The 26800-nt window shown below is 39.8% G+C and overlaps 3 protein-coding genes across 11 annotated transcripts; 1 reads left to right on the plus strand and 2 right to left on the minus strand.

The window, feature by feature from the left end:
• Window positions 1-1453: 1453 nt before the first annotated feature.
• LOC148328699 (uncharacterized) lies at window positions 1454-8265 on the minus strand. Its single transcript, XM_088306482.1, has 5 exons — window positions 7729-8265; window positions 5989-6089; window positions 4565-4636; window positions 4273-4419; window positions 1454-3135 (listed from the first exon to the last, which is right to left on the minus strand). Exons 1-5 carry the CDS (start codon window positions 7739-7741, stop codon window positions 2776-2778), a joined length of 693 nt encoding a protein of 230 aa, XP_088162608.1. The 5' UTR covers window positions 7742-8265; the 3' UTR covers window positions 1454-2775.
• leng9 (leukocyte receptor cluster (LRC) member 9) lies at window positions 5050-26275 on the plus strand. 8 transcript variants are annotated; one of them, XM_088306476.1, is made up of 10 exons: window positions 5051-5185; window positions 5588-5682; window positions 20196-20302; window positions 20843-20970; window positions 21343-21460; window positions 21695-21822; window positions 21904-22227; window positions 22317-22539; window positions 23082-23163; window positions 24276-26275. In XM_088306476.1, the coding sequence occupies exons 5-10, from the start codon at window positions 21411-21413 to the stop codon at window positions 24906-24908; spliced, it is 1440 nt and encodes a 479-aa protein (XP_088162602.1). In that variant the 5' UTR covers window positions 5051-5185; window positions 5588-5682; window positions 20196-20302; window positions 20843-20970; window positions 21343-21410; the 3' UTR covers window positions 24909-26275. The 8 variants fall into 8 exon arrangements, with proteins under 8 accessions (XP_088162597.1, XP_088162602.1, XP_088162599.1 ...); XM_088306473.1 differs by having other exon boundaries at window positions 20876-20970; XM_088306471.1 differs by lacking the exon at window positions 20843-20970 and having other exon boundaries at window positions 5050-5185.
• On the minus strand, window positions 11665-19695 carry flcn (folliculin). 2 transcript variants are annotated; one of them, XM_088306481.1, is made up of 12 exons: window positions 19476-19695; window positions 19156-19362; window positions 18823-18969; window positions 18482-18703; window positions 18105-18271; window positions 16819-16910; window positions 15360-15499; window positions 15151-15264; window positions 13682-13805; window positions 12820-12942; window positions 12240-12342; window positions 11665-12150 (listed from the first exon to the last, which is right to left on the minus strand). In XM_088306481.1, the coding sequence occupies exons 2-12, from the start codon at window positions 19360-19362 to the stop codon at window positions 11943-11945; spliced, it is 1647 nt and encodes a 548-aa protein (XP_088162607.1). In that variant the 5' UTR covers window positions 19476-19695; the 3' UTR covers window positions 11665-11942. The 2 variants fall into 2 exon arrangements, with proteins under 2 accessions (XP_088162607.1, XP_088162606.1); XM_088306480.1 differs by having other exon boundaries at window positions 18811-18969.
• Window positions 26276-26800: the final 525 nt, after the last annotated feature.

Genomic DNA, 26800 nt, shown 5'->3' on the forward strand with positions numbered 1-26800 from the left:
ATTGATGTGGACTTTGTATCCTGGAAACAGCCATGTCAAATCATTAACAATCCTCTTCAATTTGGGATTAAACAAACAAACCAAATAAATCACTGATACAGGGCACGCCACTGTAACTCCAACCACATTCTGGCGCCGCAGTTTTCCTGCAGGCCTGTTTACAGACAGAACAATGAACAAGGGGTGGCTCGTGGAGCCGCCGAAAGTCCAATGTCCCAAAAATGGTACAACTAAGAAAATGAGTTCAATCCAATTTACTCGACAAATCTGCCGCAAAAGAAAGTCGCCATTGAATGTTTTGTACCTGATTGAAATGAATTGAAATAGCAGCCAAAATTGTTTTGTTCATTTAAAAAAAAAAGAGCACTGCATTGTAAAATATAAATCTAAAAAATAATATGAATGTAAAGGAAAAAAAGCAGAAAATTACACGCAACATCGTTTTCACCTGTCGACATGTGCCTTTAAGGGGCGTGGCATAGCGAGTTAAAAAAAAAAAAATTAAGTTTTTTTTTTTTTTATCCAGAGGCCATTTTCAGTTGTTTGGCAGACTAAAATTCCGCCCCCAAAAATAAATAATGAATCAAACTTCTTCAGTACACTATGAACATTCCAAAAACACATTAACTTTATTTACGTAACTCGCATGAAAATAAGTCAACAAATTTGCAAACTGCAAGAAGCGCACGCCACACCAGCCTCTAACAATTTAAGACGCAAGTAAATTTAGTTTCGAGTTGAGTCATTTGTATGTCGAGGCACCACACGTGCCTTTGCATGTGCTGTTATTTCTAATTAGAGGATAGGGAAAAAAGTGACTTCATTTTACTTTGTAGATGATTTCCGACAGGTTTTGCAATTTTTTAAATGACTGTCTTACTCAAGGGTGGGCAAACTTTTTGATTGGCGGGCCACAATGGGTTCTAAAATTTGACAGAGGGGCCGGACCAAGAGGAGATGGATGGATTGTTTTGGTAACCTCACTTCATCTGAGAAAAAAAAATATTTAATTTGAAAAGAAAGTGAACAAAAGCATTACAACAACATATATGTCTTTGAAAAACCACAGTATTTAGAAAAGAAAACATTCACAAGGTTTATTCATTTCATTTTTTTCAAGTTCGGCGGGCCGGATTAAAACGTTTAACGGGCCGCATGTGGCCCCCGGGCCGTAGTTTTCCCACGCCTGGTCTTACTCGTAATGCTTTATTTTTGAGTGCCTCTTTTGGCCGACTAGTACACAATTAAACATTACTAGTAAACTACCGTACTGCACTAGTAACATAGCCAGGCCCAACTAGTAGCTCTGCGTTTTGCAATAGTAACCTACAAGTACCACCAAAATGTACAACTAGTGCACCAAAGTTGCGCTAGTATACGAATTCAAGATGAATATCAAGGCTTTCCATAGTTTGACCTTCAGACGCCTCGTCCTGAAAAATCACTGCACAAATATATCTAAATGGCTTTAATTCACATTTTTTTATACAAAAGTAAACGTCTATAGATGTCATATTTTTACAGTTACGAAAACAGTCATTGTAAACAAATGTGACAGATTCCACCTCAGACACACGTGAAGGCTTATTGGCTTGGTCAGTATGTATGGTTTGTTAGCACAAAGAGCTTAGCTAGCTGGAGCTCGGCGGCATGTTGTACCTCGGAAGGCAAGTGATGCGCTATGCTTATATGTAAGGTGCGTTCGCACCTTTGGAAAGCGTTCAAGGCCTTCTCGGCTAACAGAAGCAATGGCTTACATTTGCAATCTAAAATTCTAACATTTATTCTATGAAATGGTATTATGTATGTGAATGTCGAATTTCTTTTTTTGGTCCAATTAGATTTCAGGGGTCGACATGTTGCCATGTCATAGTCGTCCCCCAGGGCCTTCAGAGTCAGTAGTGTTGGCCTTGAAACTTAAACTGTTAGCCAATGGGATTTTGACTTAAAAAAAAAAAAAAAATCAGATTTCAAATTCAGCATTTTCCATCCTCTAGTTCACGGGGTGGGCAAACATTTTGATTGGTGGGCCACAATGGGTTTTAAAATTTGACAGAGGGGCCAGAACAGGAGCAGATGGATGCAGTGTTTTGGTAACCTCACCTCATCAGAGAAAAAAAAATACATTTAATTTTAAATGAAAATGAATAAAAGCAATAAAACAAAATATCTCTTTTTTACACACCACAATATTTAGGAAATAAAACATGAACACGGTTTATTCATTTAATTTTTTTCAACGTCGACGGGCCGGATTAAAACCTTTAATGTGCCGCATGTGGCCCCCGGGCCTTAGTTTGCCCACGCCTGCTCTAGTTGGTTGGGTGGAGCCAAATTTGTTACAGCCAACTTCGACTAGCAAAACATGTCTGTAGCGATCTGTACACATGAATACATTTGATAATCAACATTTCTGGTAAATATGATGTATTTTATTCCATTTTTTGGTATTTATTATATAAATACTGATCCAGAACAGAACTGTACTTGCAATTTTGTATAGCAGTGACGGTTTCTACAATTGTGACTTGAAGTTGCGGCATAGGTCCTCAGGCTTTCTGTCCAGGCAGTGAATGTAGCAACAAAAAAAAACAAAAAACTTTGGAAGTTCCAAAAAAAAATGCAACCTGCGCATGTCACTTCATAAGGTAACGCCAGCATACTGCCTCACAACACAACAAAAATTAGAAAGGAAATAATCATTCAGTGCCAGGAAATGTCTTGCATTTTGTGTGCATCGTCGGAGAAAAAAAAAGAAAAGATCCTTTTAGGTTCCTATGGCAACAACCACCAGTAGAGTCTGAACAGGAGGAGGCTCCACGCAGAGGCGGGATGCACGGAGCGGGAGGCGGGACCGCAGCTGGAAGGTGACTGGGTAACGTCTCTCATCCGGGCCAGCTCGGCCTCCTCCATTTTGCTGCTGATGGCCCGGGTGGTCAAGAGTCGGACCCTGGACGGACTGGACTCCTTCTTGTCGGCCGCGGGCGGCAGAGTAGGGGGCTCGCAGATTTCCATGGAGGGCGAGCATCCGACCTCCAGCCACTGGGTGAACAACTCGGACGTGAGCTTAAGGAGCTCCTCGGGAGAGGAGAAGAGTGGGGAAAACTGGGATGGGTCCATCTCCTCCCGCAACCTCTACAGCAGACAGATGCAGTCATACATTTAGAGTAGCACTTTTGAAAATGAGAGATGCTGTTGCTTGAAAAAAAAAATCAAGAAAAGGAGACTCTTGGTACAAAAAAAAAAAAAATGTTGGTTTAATGGTGAGATATAAAAAAGCAGCTTTGCATAGTGGCCATTGGTGAAGTATTGTTGTTTTGTATTTTAATGTTTATTATTTTAGTATCAGATGCAGAACCACAACAATTCTCTGACTTGAAATTTCACAAAGGCAAAGGCTGAAAGAAAAAAAAAATTGTATGGCAATATAAAAAGCCACATTTCGTCCAGCGTGCAAAATGAATTTGCTGACAGACACACTTTGATTTTGAATGGAAAAAAATATTCTGATTTGAAATTTCAGCAAAGCAAGGACTGATAATTGAGCTGATTTAAAAAATATATATATTTAGAAGGAAAGATGAAAATTTGCATTATACCCAACGGACAGGAAAATTATTTTAGTGTGAGATTCCGACCCACAAAAATTCACTTTGCAGAGAATTCAGTAACTTGAAATTAAACCTATTCGAGGACTCATATTGAAATGATTTAAATATGATTTTGTTATCGCTTGTATAAATAAATATTCCCTGACTTGAAATTTCGCAATGGGAATGGCTGAAAAGGATTTACAATTTCATATGGCGGTACAAAAATCAGCACTCTTCACAACTATAAATCATTTTAAAAAACTTTAAAAAAAAAAGATATGTCTTGAAATTTCACAAATTCCGCTCTAGATATTTAAAAGATTTACATACAATGTTGTGTCGTGATTAAATTTTTTGTGTTGAACCTACTGTAAAGAAAAAAAATGTGATTTGAAATTTCACCAAAACGTAGCCTGAAGCTGACATTTTATGGATTTTACATGCGATGTTGACACAGCATGACACGAAAGCAGCGCTTTTCCAAATGCACATGGATGAGTTACCAAACCTCCTATGATGTTAAAAAAGATTCTCACACCTGAAATTTCACTGGCGCTTTTGACTTTGTACATTGTTGCTTTAAATCTTCCATCAAATTTAGTCTTTTTCTCAATGCTTTTGGTGATTTTCTCCCAAAATCTCACTTTTGTTTCAAAGCAAAGGTCAAAAGAAATCCTACCTCTGTGTTTTTATTCTTTCTGATGATTATATCCAGTGTCTGCTTTAGGTCAAAGATCAAAGACTGATTTAGATGCTCATCCCAGAGGTTTCTCAAAAGTACATTCCAGGATTCGAGGAGGACGATTGCAGCAGGGAACACGCAACACTGCAGGGAAAAACACGGGCAGCACCACAACAACAACAACAACAATAAGTTAGTGTTTGGTGTGCAAAAATATGCCACAAATCTCCACAGGATGTGCTCAGTTTGAGTCAACTTCTGGTAAGTGGTTAACTGAAATGCGACTCACCGGATCAGTGTCACACAACATGCTTTTTGTGTAGTGGTGCAACACATAATAATCTTTGGGAAATACGGTCCGCTGAAAAGAGAGGAGAAAGAAAAAAGAGATGGGAAAGATGATGACACGTGCTGCAGTAATCAGTTTGGTGGAGCTGCACAGTGTTGTTATTTTCAGACTGCTTTGTCATGTGGTTACATCACGGCTGATCAATTGCTCCGCTTGGTTGCGATGACATCATTTATTTTGCACAGTTAATCCAAACAAAATACTTGTTTTTTATTTATATGATTAGTTATGGGCAATATATTTCCTATCAGAGGTCTTTTTTTTTAAGTCCTCGTAACTCAGCACTTCTCAAATAGTGGGGCGGTCGCCCACTGCGGGGGCGAAGTGTGCTTTCCCCCCCCCGCCGTACTACAATAACGTGTAATTGCACCTCCACTCCACTAGTTGGCAGTGGCGCTCTCATTGCCCACTGTGCGCAGCGAGTATTAACTCTATGGTGTAGGTTTGTTTTGCTAAGAAAATGCTATTTTTTTTTATCGTTGCGGCGGAGAGTGGGTGGTGGGGTACGAATTGTTTCCTTCTTACTGGGGACGTAACAGAAAATAATTGAAAAGCACTGTGGTAAGTGAATGTGTATATAATAAGATGGTATGCTTAGGGTTTTCCAAAATTAATTTGAGCAAGTCAGAAACTATATTAGGCTAACTCAATTTTCTTTTTTTAGTTTAACTTCATCTTTTGGACAAAGACTGGTCTTAAAATCCAATTTTTAAATGCAGGTGTGAGAACTTTATTCCATTCAAAATGTTTCCTGCTTCATCAGAGCAACACTATGACATAACCTCTGTACATTTCAAAAAGTGAGGTCCAGAGATTGATAAAAAGCTTTACTTGAGCTCAGGTGCCAACACATTTGCATGTTTGAATTGATAAACTTAGTATATTTCATATTTTATATAAAAATGACAATTTAGACCGCTCTTGCTCACAGTCTGGCATGCTTATATTTTTTCTTTCTTTCAGGAAACGTCAATGAGTCTGACCAGGATTCAACTTATGCCTCACTTGTTGATAAAGATGAAACCTGCTTTCACCTTCCTTAAAAACATCCCCAGCAAGTAAGGTTCACCGATTCAAGGATGCAACAATTTTAAGTCGTTGCATCCTTGAATCGTATCACACCCTGTACACACATCGAATTGTCTTTTATGATAGACGTTACACCAGATATAAATCGGTTTCACCATGCTGGTGTTTTGTTGTTTCTAACTTGGATAGTTTCGGAATTGGAGAGTTGTTGTGTAATATTAACTCATTCACTACAAGCCCAGGTGAAAATAATGCACTTTCTGACTTTTATATCCGTCAATGGCAGAAACATGACCAATGTTACAACCGTGCCCTATCAGATGCTTTCAACTTACAAATCCGGTCGGGTTTGTGTCGATAGCTGTCTTAACGTTCTTCACCACCTCCCAGTCACATCCACCACATTGGACAGTCAAGAGTGATAGCAAGAGCAAAACTGAAAGAGAACACACGAAAAACGGACTTACATAACTGTCTGGAAACTTTTTGTGGTTTGACACCTTTTTCTGCTGAATAACCAGAGGTGGCAAACACACTTAGACTCTGCCTTTAAAGAGAAGTACAGTATCTGAAATGAAATTCAAAATAGCAACGATACTTTTTTGCCTTATGGTTTTTTAAATGTCAGGATGACCTGACAATAATACATGATTGAAATGATCTTTGAAAACAAATCAACCCTCTCTATTGCCATCTTGTGCCACAAATTTAATTTGCAAGAAACCACCGCACCTGAGGAAAAACAACCAATCAGAAATACGTCACTTGCTTGTGTTTATTTTTTTTTTCCGCATCCTTCCATTATTTACCGCTGATCATATCTAGTTTTTTTATTTAATTGATGATTTTTTTTATTTTTAGTTTAAACATTTTTAGGTTATTTTTAGGCTGGTGGTTTTCAGGCAACACTTTCACCAAAAATAATTTTTGGAACCAATGACACCAAATAAAAATCACTTCTAAATTATTTCATAAATGGAGAACAACTTGGTTCTCCGAATCTGGAGCAACATTTATGTTTCATTGTTAACAGTCCTCCATGTAAATAAAATCTTCCGTTTTTTTTTTTCAGATCTCAATCAAGTGTTAGCCATGATTGAGTATTTAAGACAAAACTAGGCAATCCTATAATGATTCAAAAATAATATCTTGTATCTTTTTTATTTGACATTGTATTATCATCTGTAAAGGTTTTTCTTTTTTTTTTTTTAAAGAACCTATTTTGTAAAGCAAAAAGTAGAAAATAATTGTTTTCCAGTGTAGGGAATAAAAGTAAAAATAAATACTCGGGTAAAGTCCAGCTACCAGGAATACTGTAACTTCATCAAGTGTATTCCGTTTCAAAGACAGTTCTAATAGCTTTCTTTGATCCTTGAATACAATTCTGCACACTTCAGTCTTTATAGGCTGTCACAGCAAGTAAATAAAACTGTGTTAAGTGAGTAAAAATATTTTTAAATAATTTTAATAATGCTGAAATAATGCTTTAAATCGTTCAAATTAATTTATATAATATTCAAATTAATTTTTATTGTCTATCGAAAAATTCTGTGATTAAAAAGTGTCCACATTCCATTGTTCCATGAAACATGAAAAGATCAAGTGATTTGTTTGTAATATTGTTCGAATCAGATTTTTGACTTATGACTGACGTATGTTGACACCGCAGTTGTTCAGTCAAAATTTTGTGAGGTTGTCATGATGAACGCTACCGACTGTCAGTGTTGAGTTAGTTAACAGCTGTAATTGAAGTGGATAGATAAACTTTCTCTCATATTATTTCATGGTTCATTGCCTTTATTTTAGCATAAGACTAACATATAAGACCAAAAATTTACATCTAATAAATCTGATTGTTTTTAATGTACAATATTATAAATGATATATTTTATATATATTTAAAAAAAAAAACACAGGATGAGGACCTCGAACAAAAAAAAATCACATATTAATATTTTTAAAATTGTTCATGCTTACTTTATGATCACTTCATGCCGCAACATGAAACTCAAGTAGATTATTTCACAGAAAGTTCCGTACACACTGCATCGTCATAAACATGTAAAAGTGCTCACCTGGCAGTGACATCCTTTTATCTTTCTGAAAATGGACACTTCTCCATTTCTCTGGTTGACAGGAATCCCTCACATGCCCCCCCACACACGCAGACAGACAGACGGGCCTTTCTGTGTCAGTCAGTGAAAGGCAAACTTTCCTCGTCTGTGCCTTGTGGCGGGGTCTTTGACACCGAGTCCGTTGCTGCGTGCTTCTCCCTCCTTCTTTCCTCTTCAGCGTCCCGTTGACATCCCCTATATAGTAGTATTCCTTGCTTTGGTACTTTCCAGCATGGATCCTCTCACGCCATCCTTTCCTCTCACTTTGGATTTCCCCCAGTGCAGCCTTGTCAGAGCTTTTGTTTAAATTGCAGTTTCTCTCTTTCACTTGCACCCCCCCCCTTTTCCCCTGCTGACCTAGAAGCTTCCCCGAGCAGCCTAATTTCAATCCACCCCCCCCAGCCTTTTGGAAAGTGCCTAATGGATGAGGCAGTGGCCTCTTGTGCCTGTGGCCTTCCTCAACTCGGCTGCTGCGTATCCTCCGTCAGACAGCTCAAAGTGAAAGTGCTAGGCTGAAGCTGCTCGTCTGCTCCCTTTAAGTGGCCGCCCCTCCCACCGCGCACACGTTTTACCTCACTATTGACCGACCCGGCTCCCTCCCCCTGCTCCCCACATTGCCTGACCCCCCCATTCTCCTCCTCCTCCTCCTCCTGTGAGGCTTAGTCATGCTGTTGGATCGTATGGTTTTCATTTGGACCCCCCCCCCCACCACCACCCCACCCGACTCCGACACCTCTTAGCATTTCTATCCCAGCGGGGCCTGCGTGTGTGCAATGTTCCGCCTGCTTCATCATCCTCACATGATCCAAGGATGAAAATTTGAGATATTTATTCCAAAAGAAAAATGTTGCGACACAGCCCAAACTTACAAGTCATCACGTGACTGCTTTCGAGTGTTTTCAATGAAGTGGCATGTATTGAAAGCCATTTGGGCGTTTAGTCGATATCCAGTCCTCACTAGTAAAACACTCAAGAACAACATGTAGGATAACTTGGGAAGACGAGTAGAATTATTGCATCTTACCAACAATGTTTTTCCACTTTGGTGGAGCTTTAGACCACCAGTAGTGGTAGTAAGAGTATGACCTTACGGTACACTCTTGAAACTGCTTTGTTAACTCATTCAATCCATAAGATGTGTATATACATTTTCAAAATTGTAGTCCCCGCCTCCCAAAGACGTATTTATACGTCTTAGACTTTTTTTTTTTTTTTTGGGGCGTTATAGCTCCATGTTTTGAAATTTTTAGAACACAATATTCTGTAGGCCTTGCAAAATCAGTCAAAATCCAGAAAAAAGCGCTGTGATTGAGGTGTTTCCTCTTGTGAAAACGGCTGGGATTAAATGATTTAAAAGTGACCCAAATTGGTTGAAATAGCTAACACAGGACTTGGTCCAAAGGAGACATATACAATACTGGATTATTTATTCCCAGCACATTGGGTTGAGGATTTGACCCAGCACATTGGGTCATGTCAAGTTAAATTTAAATATTTTTATCGGCCTTAATCACAAGCAAGTCTCAAAGGGCTTCACATGCCCACAGTTCACAAATAAGATGACACGACATCCTTTGAAACAGCTGATTTAAAAGTAATCCCAAAATGGGTGAATAGTAATGCTAAACTAGCACAGAGTCCAAAAGATGGGTAAATTATGCCCAACACACTGGGTTGAGGATTTGACCCAGCATGTTGGGGCAAGAGTTTACACTTAAATCCGTTTGATTAAATTGGGTGAAATATTTAACCCAGCACTGGGTCCGAAAGCGATCGAGCCAATGCTGGGTTATTCATACTCAGCACATTGGGTTGATGATTTGACTCAGGATGATGAGGTAAAGAGTATACTTTTGAAACCATTGGGTTAAAATGAACCCAAATTGAGTGAAATTGCTAACCCAGCACTGAGGTCAAAAGAGATAAAGACTAAGAGGGATTATTCATACCCAACACATTGGTCTGAAGATTTGACCCAGCACATTGGGTCAAGATTTTACTATTGGACTAAAAGTAACTCAAATTTGGATATAGTCAATATTGAGTTATTTATACCCAGCAATTTGGGTTGAGGAATTTACCCAGCATGTTGGGTCAAGAGTTAACTCTTGAAACCATTGGGTAAAATGTAACCCAATTTGGATGACATAGTTAACGCAGCACTGGGTCCAAAAAGGACTGAGCCAATGCTTCCTTTTAAAAATAATAAAACCTCCCAAAGAAAAAAAAGAAACATGGAAAAATCTCCCGAAGGAATTATTACAGTGCGACCTTTGCACCTACGCTGCATTTAAATCATGTGTGTAAAATATCCTGTTGGATCCACGACTGCATATTTGTGGAGTAAATATGTAACTGATTAGCGGAACCAGCGCAAATCGCGACCCGGCTTCTTCTTATGGACCTTGTTAAACAGAAACAGATTCATTATGGGCTCACTTTCGCCGGGTGTTTACATGTGACATGCAATTTACACAGGTACCCCCCCACACCCCGCCCTTGCTTGTAATTTCAACAGCCTTATGTTTTGACTTATTTTTATTGACTAAATGTGCACACGTCAGCACATGCGATAAAGCATTATTTAAAAGAAAAAGAAAATCCAAGATGGGGATCATTAAGACCATGGCTGCTGGGGGTCATTTAGATGGAAATTCTTAACATGCAAACAATGTGCTCCCTCCAAGAGTCAAGTGGAACCAGACAATGCTTAAAACACTTTTGATTTGTGGTGCGCAAAGCCTAAGAAAAAAAAGTGCGTGGAAGCAGCCTTTCTCCATCTTTGTCCTTTTTGTCTCTGTTTGCCACAAGAGGCCACCAATTGTTGAAAAAAACAAAAAAAAAAACGTCATGCACGTGGGCCAGCGTAGTTGCCACTACATCCATAGATGATTTCCTGCCACATGTTAGGTTCACCCTGTGATTACCAGATTTTTACTTTAGATTTTTTTTGTTTCATACTTCAGCTTTACAAATGCCGTACTGTATATGCCGCGGGGTATCAATCATTACATATTCCGACGATATCTATATTCTTAGAATATGTTAGCTTAATTGAAACAAAAATACTGTGAATTTAATACACACTTATGAAATAACACTTGGCTCAAAATAATATTATAATAAATAATAAAATAATATTAATTATATCCTACTAATAATAATATGTATCTCTGTGACGACACTGATCAAGTTAATAATTGATCACAGGAATTACACTGGTCAACATAAATTTTTAACCTGAAATGGCTTTATGTGTCACTAAATGTATATTTGATAAAACAAAAAAAAACTTTTTCTCCCCAGCACATTTTTTTTAAGATATTTTTTTCATTTTTTTGTTTTAAGTTTGACCTATAACAGCTTGCGCGATACAGATTTTTAGCATGCATTATAATTTATAGCTTTAACTCTTCAATAAAAAATCCACCTGATGCTGAAGTTAACCTTTAATTCGTATACTATAAAGAAAATTGATTTCAAAGAGAAAAACGAGGGCCGATTCCAAATCAGTGCAAAAAAACCCCAAAGCTAGTCAGATTTACTTGGATCTCAGATTTAGAAGAATTAGTAAAAAATGTGTTGACCAGTGTTCGCATTTAACAAGGTCAGACGTATAACATGCAACACGTGTTCACATTATCAAAAGGATAACTTCGACAACATTCCAAAATGCTTCGTAGGCCGAACATCTGAGTCTTCAGGCCACCCATGTGGTTCTTTGGTGCTACACGTGACTCCTTTTCTAAACTATCCAAAATCTAAGGAATGCTCGTTTGTCTTCATGTGAGTACCCCGCCTCGTGCTCCCAACCTCTACTGCGATACATTCAAGCTTATCAGTTACCCGAACGAGGATAAGTGCTACAGAAAAAAGGATGGAATGATGTCATTCAAGTCCGTTCAATCATTTTATTACCAAAGCAATAAACAATCATTTTGTAATAAATTAAAATGGACGTATTAGTATATTTGCGATAGAAAAATACACAAGTCCAATCTCAGTTGCACAATAATCAAATAGAATTCTTGTTAATTGGGAGGAGGAAACCAGGATGTCCCTTCATTCGGTTCCAGTAAAGAGAAGCAAATAGTGAAAACCACAGGCCATGAAAGGATTCTTGCTTTCGCTTTCCTTTCTCCAGTACAATACTTCTTTGAGGCTTTCAGTCTTGGTCACTGGCTGGGGCTCCTCTCCCCTCCCCGGACGGCGCTCATCAGGTGGCTCTTGTAGGTTTTGCTGAGTCCCGTCATCCAAAACTTGAGCAGCCTCACGTTGTCCTCCTCGCCGGGCCCCGTGGTGCCGAGCAGAGCCAGAACCTTCTGGGTGTCCTCCCTCCCTCGTCCGTCCACTTTGGAGAACTTAAAGAGCACTTTGACCTTGCTGAAAATGGGGAGTGAGAACATGAATGAGCGGAGGGCTGACATGTGTGAACGAGAGTCAAAAGCAACTCGGGGGGGGGGGGGTCTCACTTCATCCATTCCTCCTTCAGACACAGCAGACAGTGAGACACCACGTCCACAGATAAGTTCTCGTTGGACAGCGCCACCTCTAGTTTGTTGAGTAACGTCGGGCCTGGATGAAAAAAAAAAAAGAATGTTGCACATGACAGTTTTTGGAATTTTAAAACATTTTTTTTTTTTTCGGACAAGGATCAAATTTTTCATTTTATTTTTTACATATTAAAAATGCACAATATTTATATTACATTATGGTAATTGTTTGTTTTTTTTACTTATTCAAAAACATTTTATAAATAAATACACAGCAAATAATAAACAGTAAACCCCAGTGCAGGGCTGTGCAAGGGGGGGGGGTCGACGGGGCGGAGGCCCCCCGGGCATTCCCTGTTTTTAGTTTTTGCTACGATTATTCATCATTATGTGGTAGTTAGTCCACAGAATTCCACAAATGGGGCTGAAGAACATGTCAGTGTTGGTCGGTGTGCACTGCTAAGCTATGTGCAAGTTGTCGTAGTCTCACCGTGGCTGCAGCTGTGAGCGCACGTGACACCTGACCCAGGCTATTATTGTCACAACGCGGTATGCTCACCTCTGTCTGTGGGTTGTGTGTTGGCACTGCTCAGGCTGAACTGATAAAGCGAGCAGATATTGTCTTCTGTCGTGGGGCTTTGACAGCCTGTGTCTGAACTGACGTCCACCAGCACTGAAAATTCTACAGGGACCAAACGCAAGAAAGATGTTTCGTTAAACTTGTCCATTTGGTACCTGGGCTTGCAATCAGGACTTAACCGACTTTTTAATATCAACACGATTTCATCATCATGACTATGCAAAATCGGAAAATTAACAGCTTGCAACTATGCCACATATATCTTTTGGAGTAGTTCAGGAAAAAAATGCTGGTAATAATGAAAGAAAATACATCATACTTTGCATAGATGCTGAATATCAACTGTAAAAATGTGTGAAGATTGCTACAGATGTGATTAGCTAGTCAAAGTTTGCTATAACAAGTTTTGCTCTGACCAACCAATCAGGGGACAGAAAAAGGCTGACATCATCGAGGGCCAAATTTGAAATCTGATTGGTTAAAGAAACATTTAGATTACTGATATAGTTAAAGATATTTCAGACAAATTCTGGATTCACATACTAAGCTGTTTTTTTTTTTTTTTTTTAAATTCAACAAGTCGAGTTGCCTTTGACTAGTCGATTATATTTATTCAGAACCTAACATGGAAGGAAAAAAAATCATTTGTGCTTGTCAATGGGACAAGATTACAAAATTAAGATAATACTATATTGGAAATAAAATAATACAACTTCATGAAACAAATTTGGATTAAAAATGCATGTCAATGGTTATGTCAGCTTTTAAGACCAGCGAAGAGGGCCCACCAAACAACTTGCAGACACGTCAAACAACTGAACCACCCGTGCTTGTGTTTTACCTGATGCGATAACATGGGCTGGAATAGCCACATCTGGGCTTAGACCCAAAAAGTTGCACTTGTAGGCCTCTTCATAGTGAGCGCTGTATGGTACGGAACGCACACAGCCGACCGGGAGCAACGTCTGACGGGAGAGACAGGGAGACACTTTGCTTGAATGGCCTTTTTTTTTTCATTATGATACAACAAAAAAATTCCAAGCGGAAGAAACGCATCACAAAGATGTGAATTCGTAAATGTCTACTCATATCATAAGCACACAACGGGCCAACAACACTCATATGAGGTCATCGAGATACCCGGAAAGTCACATGACTTAGGAAGAACATACTGGAAGTGATTAATTGCCTTGTGTGGTTTTAAATCTCGATAGTTCAAACTCACTGAATACGTCACATGAGATCGCACAGGTGCAGATTCATTTAACTTCTGTTCAGATATTTGGGATACAATGCCCCCGCAAAATTGTTGCTTGTGCTTTTTCTAAAAAAAAAACAAAAAAACACTGAGCTGATAACAGCTGCGTGCTCTGGCTTGACGCTGGAAGAAGCAGGTCAGCGACACAAGTAGGAGCAAGTAACACATCAGGGTGCGGAACGGTAACTCAGTAATAATAATAATCTTATACCCACAGGCGGGAATTAAAAACAACGTTCATAACAAATGCTATCTTATGTGATTATCTGAGTGGGTGAGGTGTAAGCTTTAATCACATTTTTTGGACCAACCACCTTCACAAATGAAATACAATTTTCCAGAGAGGAATCTGAACGTGCCCCTTTGTGAGACATGTTTTTAGTAAGATCATTGCACAGTTTAAGTTTAACATTTTTTTTTTAAATGAAGCACTTCATAGTAGAGTAGTGTGACAACCTTAAGAAAAAAGACTTTTACAAAAATCCAATTTCTAATTTGTATCAATTTTTTTCCCGCTGCTTTCAGAAAATGCAAATGAGAATTGGATTATTTAAAATAAGTTCTTCTGATGTTTTTCCTCTTCTAAATCTCCTTCAGGTATTTTCTTTTTTTTCCCAGAATTAAAAAGAAAAACAACAAAAAAACACAATGAAAGTAGGGTAGGACCGATCCAGTCATGATTATTAATTGGGGCCCATCACATTATTTTCAGATGATCAGTATCAGCTGAAAAAGATCAGATTGATTACTAAACGCAGGTTAAAAAAAAATAATAATAAATGAACCACTGTTGACTTATCACAATAGAAAAGGTATCAAGTTGAGATACCTTAATTCAAATTTTAAAAAGAATTCTTCATGCATTACCAAATTATCGGGTCTTGGTAGGAAAAAAAAAATCAAGTGACTTGGACAGGATGAAAAAAAAAAAAAAAAAAAACATTATCAGAACATGCCTATTTGAAAAAAATCTTCCCCCCCCCCAAATTTCCCCCCACATCAACTCCCACGGAAATAATCAAAGCAATGACTCAGTGCGCACACTTGGCTACCTTAAGTACTGTGAAAGCAGACTGGATGAGCTTGGGGTCGCTGCCTCTCCATATGACCTGATTTCCCATGAGCACATGCCACGCCACCTGCCGGAACTCGACAGCCCCGAGCACCTGCGTGGACGACACAAACCAGACTGTGACTCACAAAAAGCTCACGGCCAAGACTCATGTGGCAGTTCTCCGCAAACATTTTTATTCATCTTCACCTGTCTCAAATGCCTCAGTGACCTAAACCTGGGACCAGGCAACTCATCGTCATGACCCACTTTGTTGTCTAATTGGTGCCCCTGTGGCTTGGAAATGCCTCCTTCAGCTCCTTCCCAGCAGCTCATCTCCTCCTCTTGTTCTTGGGAAGCAGATAAAATGGAGATTGCGAATGCATTCTTACGACAGAGGGGGATTGTTCCACAGTAAAAGCCGTGTGAGCTTTTATTAAATATTCCACAATATGAGTGAAAAGTGGAGGCTACTAGTGGGAGACAGTGAGAAGTAGTACCCCTCCATGCCACCGGAGGCGATAGCAAATACAGCGGTCTTTCGTGAATGAGAGTGATTACTTCGTCTTCGCGCTCTTGTGTCCAGCCAGCCGTTATATGTCCATAGAAAAGATGTGAAAATGAGCAAAGTTCATTTAGTTTGTGAGAAATAGCTTCAATGTTCACAATTTTTCCGCTTTCGTCACTTTTGTCTAGTGCACTGATTTTGCTCGGTCCCGGCAGCTATTGGAAGCTGCCTGTGACACGCCGATCCCATCTTACATTGTGACATTGAAAATATGGCGCCAGAAAAGCTCCGCTTCTTCTACCGGCAAGACTACATTTCTCATGTTTCTTAGACACAAAAGCAGGAAGTAGTTCTAGTTCCAGTATGACCAAACAGACACCTGATGGCGATGAGATACGGATTGAGAATGCAAACATGAATGTGAAAGTAAATAGGAAGGAATTTAACTTTATTTTTATCACTCGCTCCTACAGACTGCAATATTATCCCACATTGTAAAATAGAAAACGTGCAGCCAGAAATTCTCAGCTGACCATGATTTCTTATGCAATTATATTGATCTATTTTAATATTCTTGGGTTGGATTGACATGTTTTTTTTTTTAACCAAAGTTTTTTTTTAATTTATTAATTATTATTATTAATTTAACCCAATTTCAACATTTCTCTAATATTACAACAACCATAATAGTCTGTTGCAAACGAGCAAGAACAGAGAAAAAGAAAGAAATAAAAAAACAAAAATTACAAAAATAAATAAATAATAAAAATGAATCCATAAAATAAAACTCTTGGCGATCGTAAATAAAATTATCCAATTTTTTTTTATGGTTAATTTAACTACATTGTGTCCAACTTATTTTACTTGGGTTGAATAAACTTAATTCAGGGTAGTGCAGTTGCCATAGCGTCGGTCTATCAAAACTTGCCGAGGTCAAATTTAGGCTGCCTGACAATTTAGTTTCTATTCTTCTCATGTGCAGTTGGCTTTCTATTGAGGACAAAGTGCGTACAAGAAGAAGGACCTTAAGCTGGATTGGAGGGCTATTGAATAAATGCTCCAACAGTTTTCCATCATTTGCATGTTCATCGACTGTTTTTCCAAAAAAGACTCTGCATTATGACGGATGGCAAGACATATTAAGTCCTGAACTTTAGGCACCTGTCTGTCTCTCGATGAGTACTAAAGTGTCTTCCGTTGGGGCTCCTTCCAGCAGCTTTTCTGTCAGACGACTACCGCTGGCCTTCAGCAGCCTGCAAAGCCACAAGTTTTACGATTAATCACAGCTCGGTCTCAGGATGACAATAATGATGAGCTGACGTGTCATTTTCAAAATGCGGTTTTGGCTGTTTAACAAAATACAAATGCAATTTATGGTCACTGAATACTGACTTTCTGGAAGCGTGTGCGGTCATCTCTTTACAAGAGCTTATTTTGTTAACTCTTTACTGAAGTGGGACATTCAGGAGTAACTTTGCTGAACTACTAGTTTGCATTTTGGATTTTACAAAATAGTATTAGGAGAAGCTATAAGCATATAAAAAAAATGCTATTTTTTATGGCAATGTTGCCTGAATGTAGGAAAAATGGGCGAATGATGGTTTTGTTACAATTGTATTGTTGTTAATGTTTTAATGTCATGTGCTCTGGAAAGTGTTTTGTTACAGCTGCAGCTGTTGCATAAGCGCTATACAAAAGAAGTTGAGCTAAATAAGCCAGGAAAACTGGGATACTATTTTTTACAAAAACTAAAAAAAATTAAATCTAGGAAAAAAAAAAAACCAATACAATATATTTTATATTATGTGAAATATAACAATAATAAATTTTGAATTTTTAAAATCTGGAAAATTCCCACACAAACTTAAGTACCTTTTTAATCGTCAATTTAAACATAATTTATTTTCTGCTTTATTTTCATAAATACTAAACAATCACATACTTAATTTGAATACTTTAATAGAATTATTTTTCTACTTTTCAGTCTGGCCCTTTTGTATAATTCCTGTTATCCTCGATCGCTATTACCGACCTTCAAATTGGCTAATTTGGCCAACAAAAAAATAATGCTGACATCATCAAGGGCAAGCGGTCTGGAACGGTGAGGAGCAATTTAAAATTTAACTGCTAAAAGAAAATGGTACCATTTCTCATAGAGTCTAAATTACATGGGACAGCACATGATATCCTGAAGGCCCAAGGCAGATTTGATTAGCATGGCAACACACTGAGGCTGAACTCTGATTGGACAAAAAAAAAAAATCTAAGATCCACAACCATTCACTGGAAGCAGTAAAGGCACGATAAATGCGATCAAATTAAGAGAATAAACTGCTCAGAATAAATTGACACAAATTCATGGAACAAATATTACAATTTAGGTTGTGATTCTAGGTCAGTGCTGGTGTTTGTGGTTAGGCGTTGCGATATGTGCATGGCTGACTGACCAGCTGAAGGAAGAGTGCAGGCTGGCCCATAGATTGGGATGCTGCGTGAGAGACGTTAGGGAGCGGGCTGCGTTGCCGCTTCTCTGGTGCGGGAACACGGCGGGCGAGAAGACGCTGTTCATCCTCGCAGCTCGCTGGGGGCAAATGCCTTGCTCATTGTCAAACACCTGATGGAGTCACACAAAAGTCATTTAATTGTGTTTGGAATTACAAGTTTTGCAGCCGATACCGATCAGCAGAAAATTGGATTGGGACAAATGATTCCAAAGAAAGTTGTCTGCCCCAGTAGACATTTGAAGTTTGTCAACTAATGGCCCCAGTAACTGTTTGTGAAAACATGGCGGGTGAAAATCAGGAGATAGAAAACGCAGGCTAACCTTCAGGGCGGTGCTTTGCAGACTTTGTATAGTCAGTCGGAGGTGGCGTAACAGAAAAGGCCAGGAATTAATGAGGTAAATCCGGTCCATGGCCACCATGACGATGCTGTACCAGCGCTGAAAGCCTCTGGCGAGACTATCCTTGATGAAGAATGTGTGCGAGAACACAAAACCGTGTTGCTCGTCCCCAAAGAAAATTGGCCCTTCACGCCCGGGACACACCTTTTAAACACAATACATGAGGACGCATGAGAACACACAGAGGTGACAGTTCAACGTTGTGGTGCATGAGATGTGTGACTCACACACACATATACCAGTAGACATACGTCACCAGTTACCTCACAGCTGAGGCTGCGTACGCAAGCCTGCCGCACGACGATAAAGAGCTGCGGCTCTCTGGGATGCTGGTGGCTCACAAAGCGAATGCCCGTCTCGCTGTCGATGCTCATGAAGCCTGGGTGGGATGCAGGGAGGGAGCGACACCCCTGTGAGACAACAGGAGAGAGGAACACTGTGAGACACAAGACAAACTAACACAGTCACAATCACTTAACTTTTTAATGGCAAATCTTTATTAAAAACCTTCTGGTAACATTACACATGTTTTTTTTTCATTTGTTTAAAATCCATCATGCATGATGAGCAAAAATCTCCGCGCTGACTGAGCTCACCTCACACATTTCTCCCCTTTGTGTGGCCGAGCAATTGGCCCTCATAGTGAGTCCTTCACCGTCCCGATCAAAATCTCTGTCCCCGGGCACTGTAACACCTGCCTGGGACGAAGGCGACGGGGACGGAGGGTGCAACGCCTCGGTGCAGAACAGCGTCCTCGGTCCATGGAGCTCACAGAAATGACAGAGAGCCACCAGCGCGTTCATCTAAACGGACAAGGAGTTCGAATTAGAAATTAGACATTATTGCTTCAGTAGAATTAAATTAGAAATTAAAATTAGCACTGGCATAAGACAGGGTGGTTGACAGATGACCTCACCTTCGATATAGGAAAGTTCACAAGAGACAGCTGGCGACTTTACAAAAATACATCCATTATTCGCCCTATCGCCAATATGCATCGCATAATAATCAGCATTTTGAGTAGGTTGAACCAAAAATAAGTGCTTTAATGCCGGCAGCACCGCTAGCTTCTTTTGTGTTTACCTCCGTACTGTTTTGCTAACGCTGCATGACGTCATTTGAGTGACACAGAGTCACGCGCTCGAACTCAGCACATTGCGGTTTTCCTTTTTTCCCCTTTCTTTAATAGTTATGAATGCTGCATAATCATATATTATCATTACTACATTGTACCATCATGGTTGTCTGCCTGTAAAATGTGTATAAGACCACGTTTACAACCCAAATTTTCGACCTGAACAAATGAATACTACATTACCCACAATCCCTCACGGTTCGACAGACTGGGGTCAAGGGTGAGTTTAGGCGAAACTACGACGTTAAGGTTAGTAATGCAGCGAAAACATTGTTTTATATTTGTCTTTAAAGCTTTCAACGCTATCCTAGCGGCATTATTATGTATTATATGACTTATTAATTATACAATAGCCTCGTTTTGTTTCACGCCACTTCCGCGTTAGGCACTCCGCTCTTATTAGCGTTAGGCGTGACATTTTCAGATTGCCTACTGTTAAAAAAGAAAAGTTACAAGACTGCGACTCGACATTTAACTAAGTCTTATCTTTGAAATCGACAGCATGGCGACAGGACGTACAGGAGATTTCTCAAGCACAAAGAATGCTGCTGTGCGAATAGACACAATCCAAACAGAGCATAGAGGAGACTCACAAGATGTCAAAACAGGTAAAGTAGCGGTGGGGGAAGCTTTCCCACACTGTAAGTAGAAATACAGATAAAAAAAACAACTCCGGAATAAAGTTTAGTCCAAATTTAAAAATAACGTTTATTTATTTATTTATTTATTTTGTCCTTCTGAAGTTCTTAATGGCTTTACATATTATAGTTCTGAAAACCCATTTTCATACTTGTATGTTTCAAAACAGAATTTGTGATAACAATTAAACATTTGTGATAAATGTCATATTTTGTCATAGCAAAGCCTCAGGAGGGCAGACATGGGTAGTTTTTAAAAGATTGGCTGGAATTTGGAGATGAATCGAGAAATATAACTCGAGTGTCACTCTGTGTCAGTGTCTGCTTATCTGACTATCTGACTGGGCTTAATTACAAAAAAAAAACACCCAAGAGATGTCTCCTCACTTCAGCCAGAATAACTTCAGAATGTATCATAGACTGAGTAAGTTCCATGAACTTTTCGCCTTCTGAATAGTTGATTCAAGTTGTGGGTCATCTTCACTTTTTTCTCTGGAATTTGCTTTGCAGGATTTATGCGTTACGTACTGTAATTGTTTACAGACAGTCATGCCCGACCGACTTGGCTGTTATAGTGACATCAAAGACCACATCTTTCACCAGACGTCGTACCACTCTCTTGCAATAGTACAGAAATAGTGAGGACAATTCCTTCATTTATTTGTTTTTTTTTGTTCCAAGTGTTTTAGACTGGATCTGATACAAAATTTAGACAATGTGAAATGCACTATATAAATAAAGTTGTATTGTATTGTTTGAGCCCAAATTTGGTTTTGCCTGAGAAGTCTAATTTTATACCAGAGGTGTAACCATCATAAAAAACCAGAGCGCTATGTATGGGAGAAAAAAAAAGCCGCATGTTGCTCTTGCTTGCGTTTCACGTTTATTTCACCTGATTTGTTTGTGTTCTTTTTCTTCCCCATGAACAAATCAATCAATCAATCAATCAAGCAGATATCCTGACACGTCTCTTAACGTCTGTGTGGTCTCTCCTTGTATGGCTCTGACAGATGAGAAAGGCGTCGACGTGTGCCCGTACTTCCTGGAGGGGAAATGTCACTTTGGTGTCAGATGTCGTATGTCTCATCCGTCAACCCGACTGATCTCTGACGTAACCGCCAGCTCAGTGTAAGATTTACTATTGTCATTTGGTTTCTTTTCTAACTTTCATGGGCTCTTAAATAACTTTGCCTTGTTAAGTCTTGCCTGATCACTGTTCTTTTTTATTTAAGTCTTAAAAATGCCATACAAAGACTTTTGGAATCTATTACAGCAGTACCTTTTTTTTCAAACCAGTGCAACATTTTGCATTTGTGTGTATAGAGTTTTTTTCTTAATTTTCTATATCTCCTTTGTGACCAGTGACCCAGCAATAACGATTGCAGATGCAATTCTTCCTGACCAGGAGAACAAACATGATGAAGAAATACAAAAGAAGAAGAAAGCCAACAGAAACAAAGCAGCAAAACCCAAAGAAGATGACGGAAAAGGTCATTTTTATTTGACATTTTCCTTCAATGTTGTTATTCTCACAACCTAATGACCCTCTCCGTACCTCGTTCTCCCCTCAGATATTTCCAAAAAGCCGCGCATGCGGACAGCCGACGACGTAATCTCTCGTATCCTCTGGGACTCCTCGGTGGACGCGTCCCAATTCGTTGTGGGCTATGTGGACCGTTTCCTGGGCGTGCTGGAGCGCCCCTTTTGTGATTTTAACTGGGACACCAACCCATGTGACTGCGACTACGGCATCGAGCTTGCCCTCCCCAGACACAGGATCCAGTACTTCACCTACAGAGGGCACCGCGTCTGGGACCGCCACAGCCGGACGGACAAAGTGTTTGGCTCCACTGGTCAATCTCTGGCTCCCCCCTTTGGAGCGGAAGAGGAAGTAGGTAAGCGAGCACTGCAGGATCCCTTTATTGATGCATGCAAAAAGTAAGTACGCCGACCCATTGCGATTTATTTTTTTTTCTCTGCAAAGAAACACAGTCTGACAACCAAGAGCAACAAGTGAGAGTAACTTTGGATCAGCCAGAAACGGCAAGAGAGCAACCACCTGCTGCTGTCGGCCTGAGAATGGAGTGTACTGGCGCTGAGAGCGCACATCTGGAGGACGACAAGCACAATGAGATGAACGCTCGCACCTCTGAGTCAGCACAAGCCGCTCAGGCGTCGGCAAGCGTTGGGAAGGAGGCTCCAAATAGGTCTGCTTTTCATCCTCACTGAAAATAGATGACAAATCCCATCCAGCTCCCTTCTCCTCATCCCACGTCCTTTTGCAAAGCGTGCCAAGTTAAAGTCACCAAATGAATTTTTACTTTTGTTGAAACAACACACAGACACATACCCTGTTTCTCATTTGACTGAGGATGTTATGCAATTTGTAAAACAACCACAACGTTCATGATGAAATAGAGAACTAAATCACCTTTTATCCAAATATAAATTAACTTGAAATGTATTTAGGCCCGTAGATTGTTTTGAAAACAAAATGTTTTCTATTGGTGTGATGTGTAAAAAAGATCTGAGCTCCTGTTTTACTTGGATCATGAAATGCATTTGCGAATCCTTGTTTGGAAACGTTTTCAAGCACAGCCTCCACAAGCAGGATGTAGCGGAACAGGCAAGAGGTCAATCTTCTTGTTATATAATGAGCGCCTTGCTATGAATTGTGAATTGTTGCACAGCCTGAAAGGCTCTCTTGAGTTATCTTGTTCATGTTCTGTTTTTTTTTGTTTTTTTTTAGCATGGCAGATAAAGACGGACAGAGCTTAATAGATGGAGACACAAATGAATGGGAAGAAAGTTTTGAAGGCCACAACAATATGGTAGGTACAATACTGCTTACCTCCTTGTGTCTCTTCGTGGCCTCTCTAATAGATGCCTCGCCCGCATTAATTCCTGGGTGTGATTTCCACTTGAACGCATAAGAGCGGTAGACACTTCAGGTAAAATAACAAATGGAGTGCCACAAAGAGACACTTTTAATGTGAGATTCTATAAAGGTCAGCACGATGGCCTACTGGTCACAGTCGAGATGTTCTGGGTTCGAATCTCACCTCTGACTTTCATTGGAGTTTTCAAGTGCTTGGTTAAGTTTTCTTAGAGTCCTCTGGAATCCTTCCATAAAACATACATTTTAAGTTAAGTCCGCCTCTCGCTCAGTGTGAGCTGGAATGAACTCCCACAACCCTAATGAAGAAAATGTCCAAATTGCAATCAAAGTGTCAAGATTCAGTGTGGCCACCATTATTTTTACAACACTGGCTTCATTCTCTTGGATATGGAGGGGTGTCGTCACTTTTGTTGCCAGCGATTTAGAAATTAGTGGTTGTGTTGACTAAGTGGTATACAAGCTGTAGATTGGGGCGGGCGGAGCAATCAATTTAATTCATAGAATTGTTGTAGAAGGCAATTTCAAATTGTAAAGGCTGTAGTTAAAAAAAAAAAAAAGCTTAGTTTCGGTCGGTCAGTAAATTTTATATGCTGTAGATGGATATATTTACGTGTATAGTGTCTAGATAAGTTTAGTGCTGACAGTCCACATGTTTCTATATAATTGTTTCATGAAAAGTTGAAGCGATAAAGCCACAAATTTCTTTTCATTATTTTTTAATTATGATTTACTGGCTTATGTTTACCCCACACTTGTTTTCTTGTGAAGTCGTCGCAGTAAACACTGAAAAGGCACTTGAAAAAAAGAATTGTTTATTAAATCGGGATCACAATCATAACTATTACAAAATAATTCTGTCCTACTTTAAACTGTCTACCTTTTTGCAAAGTACCATTCCTGCAGTGTAGCCTCATTAAAAAAAAAAAAAAAGTCTGACAGGTGTACTCACTTTTTTGAAATATTGTTTAAAAGCAATATGGTAATCAACTTGTGTTGCCATGAATTCCAGCTGACATTCGGTTGTTTTCCATTTTTATGCCCCAGAATCTCTCAGAACCTCTCGAACAGCGAGACGAGAACCACGGTCGTCGTCCCCCTAAAAAGAAACCCACCCACTTCATCACGTTCAGGGCCAACACTCCTGCCATCCTCTCCTCTTTCCAGCAACTTCAGGAAGAGCTCAGCGCCCTTCTCCCATCGTCCGCCCCTCACTGGCAGGCCTCGGCCAGCCTGCACGTCACCCTTTGCCTCCTGGTGCTACCGGGCCCGGCTCAAGTGGAGGCCGCCGTGGAGATCCTCCGACGTTTTGCCCATTTGGATCGTAACCCCCCGGTGGCGGTGAGTTTTCCTGTCAAGCTGAAGCATTTCAACGGCAGGGTGCTGTACCTGAGCCCCCAGCCTCAGCTTCCGCTCCAGCAGCTCAATGGTGGCCTGCAGGAAGCCTACAAGAGCGAGGGTCTGCTCCACAGGGACTCCTACAACCCACGCTATCATCTCACCCTGGCTAAGGTAACGGAAAAGGATGGCGAACGCATCTTTGATGGCGTGGGCGACCTGAAGGTGGGCAAAGGTTTACATTTTGGCCGTTTGCCTGTAAACTCCTTGCACCTTTGTGTCATCGGGGGTGTGGATGTGGACGGTTTTTATGAGACTGTATGCACAGTAGCTCTTCGATAATTGGTATTTCATGTGGTATTACTTCACAATGTGTGGGTTAGTTTTTTAACTAATGTATATCATTTGATCAATCCTATTTGGGCACATGATTTTTATGAGCTGTAATTTTTAAAGTGTTTTTTAAAAAAGGTCTTAATGAAGGGTGGAAATGCGTAAACATGCGCAAAGCTGCAGGACGGCTGCATACAAACTACAGTTGCTTGTGCTTTGTGAATGAATACTTTTTATTCTGTGTCAAATTAATATCTGAAGATGAAACATGAATGTAGTTGGATAAATTATACAGGGAATTTATGCTCTTTTTAATTGGGCTTAAAAAAATATATTATTTTGGGAATGTTGATTGTATCATTAATTACTTACATAATTGTTTTATGCAAGTAGACAAACTAGACCAGGGATGGCAATTGAAATGATGGAGGGTGGCAACATTTTCCATCAGTTTTTCTTGTAACAATGCAAATCAGAGTATCTTAATAGATTTTTATTTTTCATAAAACATTTCTCAGTGGCTGTATAAAAGTAAACAGCAAAAGGTTTACCCTGAACAATCACAAAATAACCACATGTAATCTTTTTTTTTTTCAAGTGCAAAAGGCTCTCATGCAAAAGAGTAGACTAACATTAAGTAAATGATTCGGCCTCTTCTTGTTGTAATGCAGGACAGTATGAAATCCGGTGACCGTACAACTGAGTGATGTCTGCCATCTATTGGTGAATGGTGATATTACAACTTAAAACTATAACGCAAACCCCTACTATTCTTTGGTGATAGTGACAGGGCAAGCTCTCTAATAGCGAAAATCCAAAAAATGGTTGACATTTATTGTGATGCATTGGGGATTTATTTTGTAACCCCCGACCCCAATTTTTTCCCCCCCAAAATTCTAATAATCTGCCAATATGCAAAAAAAAAAAAAAACACTAATAGGTGACTCAGTGTGGGCACAAACTGGCCGTTGCTCATCCCTGAACTACACAAACCAGTCACAGAATTAGGTACACCTTTAATGCACATGTTCGTTGCCATAGTAGTCATTTGATATACATCGTTTTTTCTGCTAATAACCATAGTGCATCTATCAAATACTTAACGGCGCAATGTACAATCAACACACTGTTTTGACACGAAATATACACCTGCTATAAATGTTTATGTGCGGCTCATAAATAGTTTATGAGGCAAAGAGATCGCGTTTACTTTACATCGACTTCGCCAAAGTGCTTGTATTGTGCGGCTCATTATTCCAGCTTTTATACAATCTGTTTTCAATGAATATTGAATGGGCTGTGTTCCACAAGTGCAATTCTTGTCTTTTTTTTTGTTTTTGGGGAGGGTGCAATTAAAATCTACATATCATCCATTATTAAGTTGTGAGTGGACATGATGTGCTGTATGGCCTTGATTGGGTGGTGCCGTGGTCGAGCTTGTGGAGCAGCTCTTGCATACGTAACGACATTTTCTGTCTTTGCCCTCGTTCTCCTGGAGACACACTTGTGCACTATACATAGGCTCCATATGAGTCAGTGGGCATGCTCCGTGGCTCGCCACTGTTTGCTCCCTCGCTCGCATTATCTCCCTTCCCCCACTCTTTTTCAGTGACACAGAAAACCAGTCCCCCTCTGCCTCCCCAAATTCTTTTTTCCCTTCTTTGCTAGTTCGCTTTTCGCCACCTTTTCAGTGCCCCCTCCTCAATTCTCCCATCTCATCACTTCACCCGTGTGGTCACATGTTCTCCTTCTTGTCACTCTTGTGCAATCTCCATGCCAAACTGCTTTCATTGTTCACTCCATCGCCTCTCAGCATCACTGCCTGGGAATCCCCCCCCCCCTCCTCATTCCTCGCTGCCTTTTCCAACATCCCACCCCTCCCCTGCATGCACAAGAGCGCT

This window comes from Idiotropiscis lumnitzeri, chromosome 10, assembly GCF_059441095.1.
Source record: "Idiotropiscis lumnitzeri isolate Australia: NSW breed Sydney's pygmy pipehorse chromosome 10, RoL_Ilum_1.0, whole genome shotgun sequence".
NCBI lineage: Eukaryota > Metazoa > Chordata > Actinopteri > Syngnathiformes > Syngnathidae > Idiotropiscis > Idiotropiscis lumnitzeri.

Excerpts from the sequence above, each read along its gene's own strand:
- leng9 (XM_088306471.1), top strand. The coding sequence starts at position 5,597 with ATGAGTCTGACCAGGATTCAACTTATGCCTCACTTGTTGATAAAGATG. Across the intron at positions 22,228-22,316 it reads TGGAGCGGAAGAGGAAGTAG|AAACACAGTCTGACAACCAA; the intron begins GTAAGCGAGCAC and ends TTCTCTGCAAAG. Across the intron at positions 23,164-24,275 it reads TTGAAGGCCACAACAATATG|AATCTCTCAGAACCTCTCGA; the intron begins GTAGGTACAATA and ends TTTATGCCCCAG.
- flcn (XM_088306480.1), bottom strand. The coding sequence starts at position 19,362 with ATGAACGCGCTGGTGGCTCTCTGTCATTTCTGTGAGCTCCATGGACCG. Across the intron at positions 18,704-18,810 it reads GCTGTGAGGTAACTGGTGAC|GTGTGTCCCGGGCGTGAAGG; the intron begins GTATGTCTACTG and ends TGTGTTTAAAAG. Across the intron at positions 16,911-18,104 it reads CTGCACTCTTCCTTCAGCTG|GCTGCTGAAGGCCAGCGGTA; the intron begins GTCAGTCAGCCA and ends GTGGCTTTGCAG.
- LOC148328699 (XM_088306482.1), bottom strand. Across the intron at positions 4,637-5,988 it reads ACACAAACCCGACCGGATTT|CGGACCGTATTTCCCAAAGA; the intron begins GTAAGTTGAAAG and ends CTCTCTTTTCAG. Across the intron at positions 3,136-4,272 it reads GAAAGAATAAAAACACAGAG|AGGTTGCGGGAGGAGATGGA; the intron begins GTAGGATTTCTT and ends TGTCTGCTGTAG.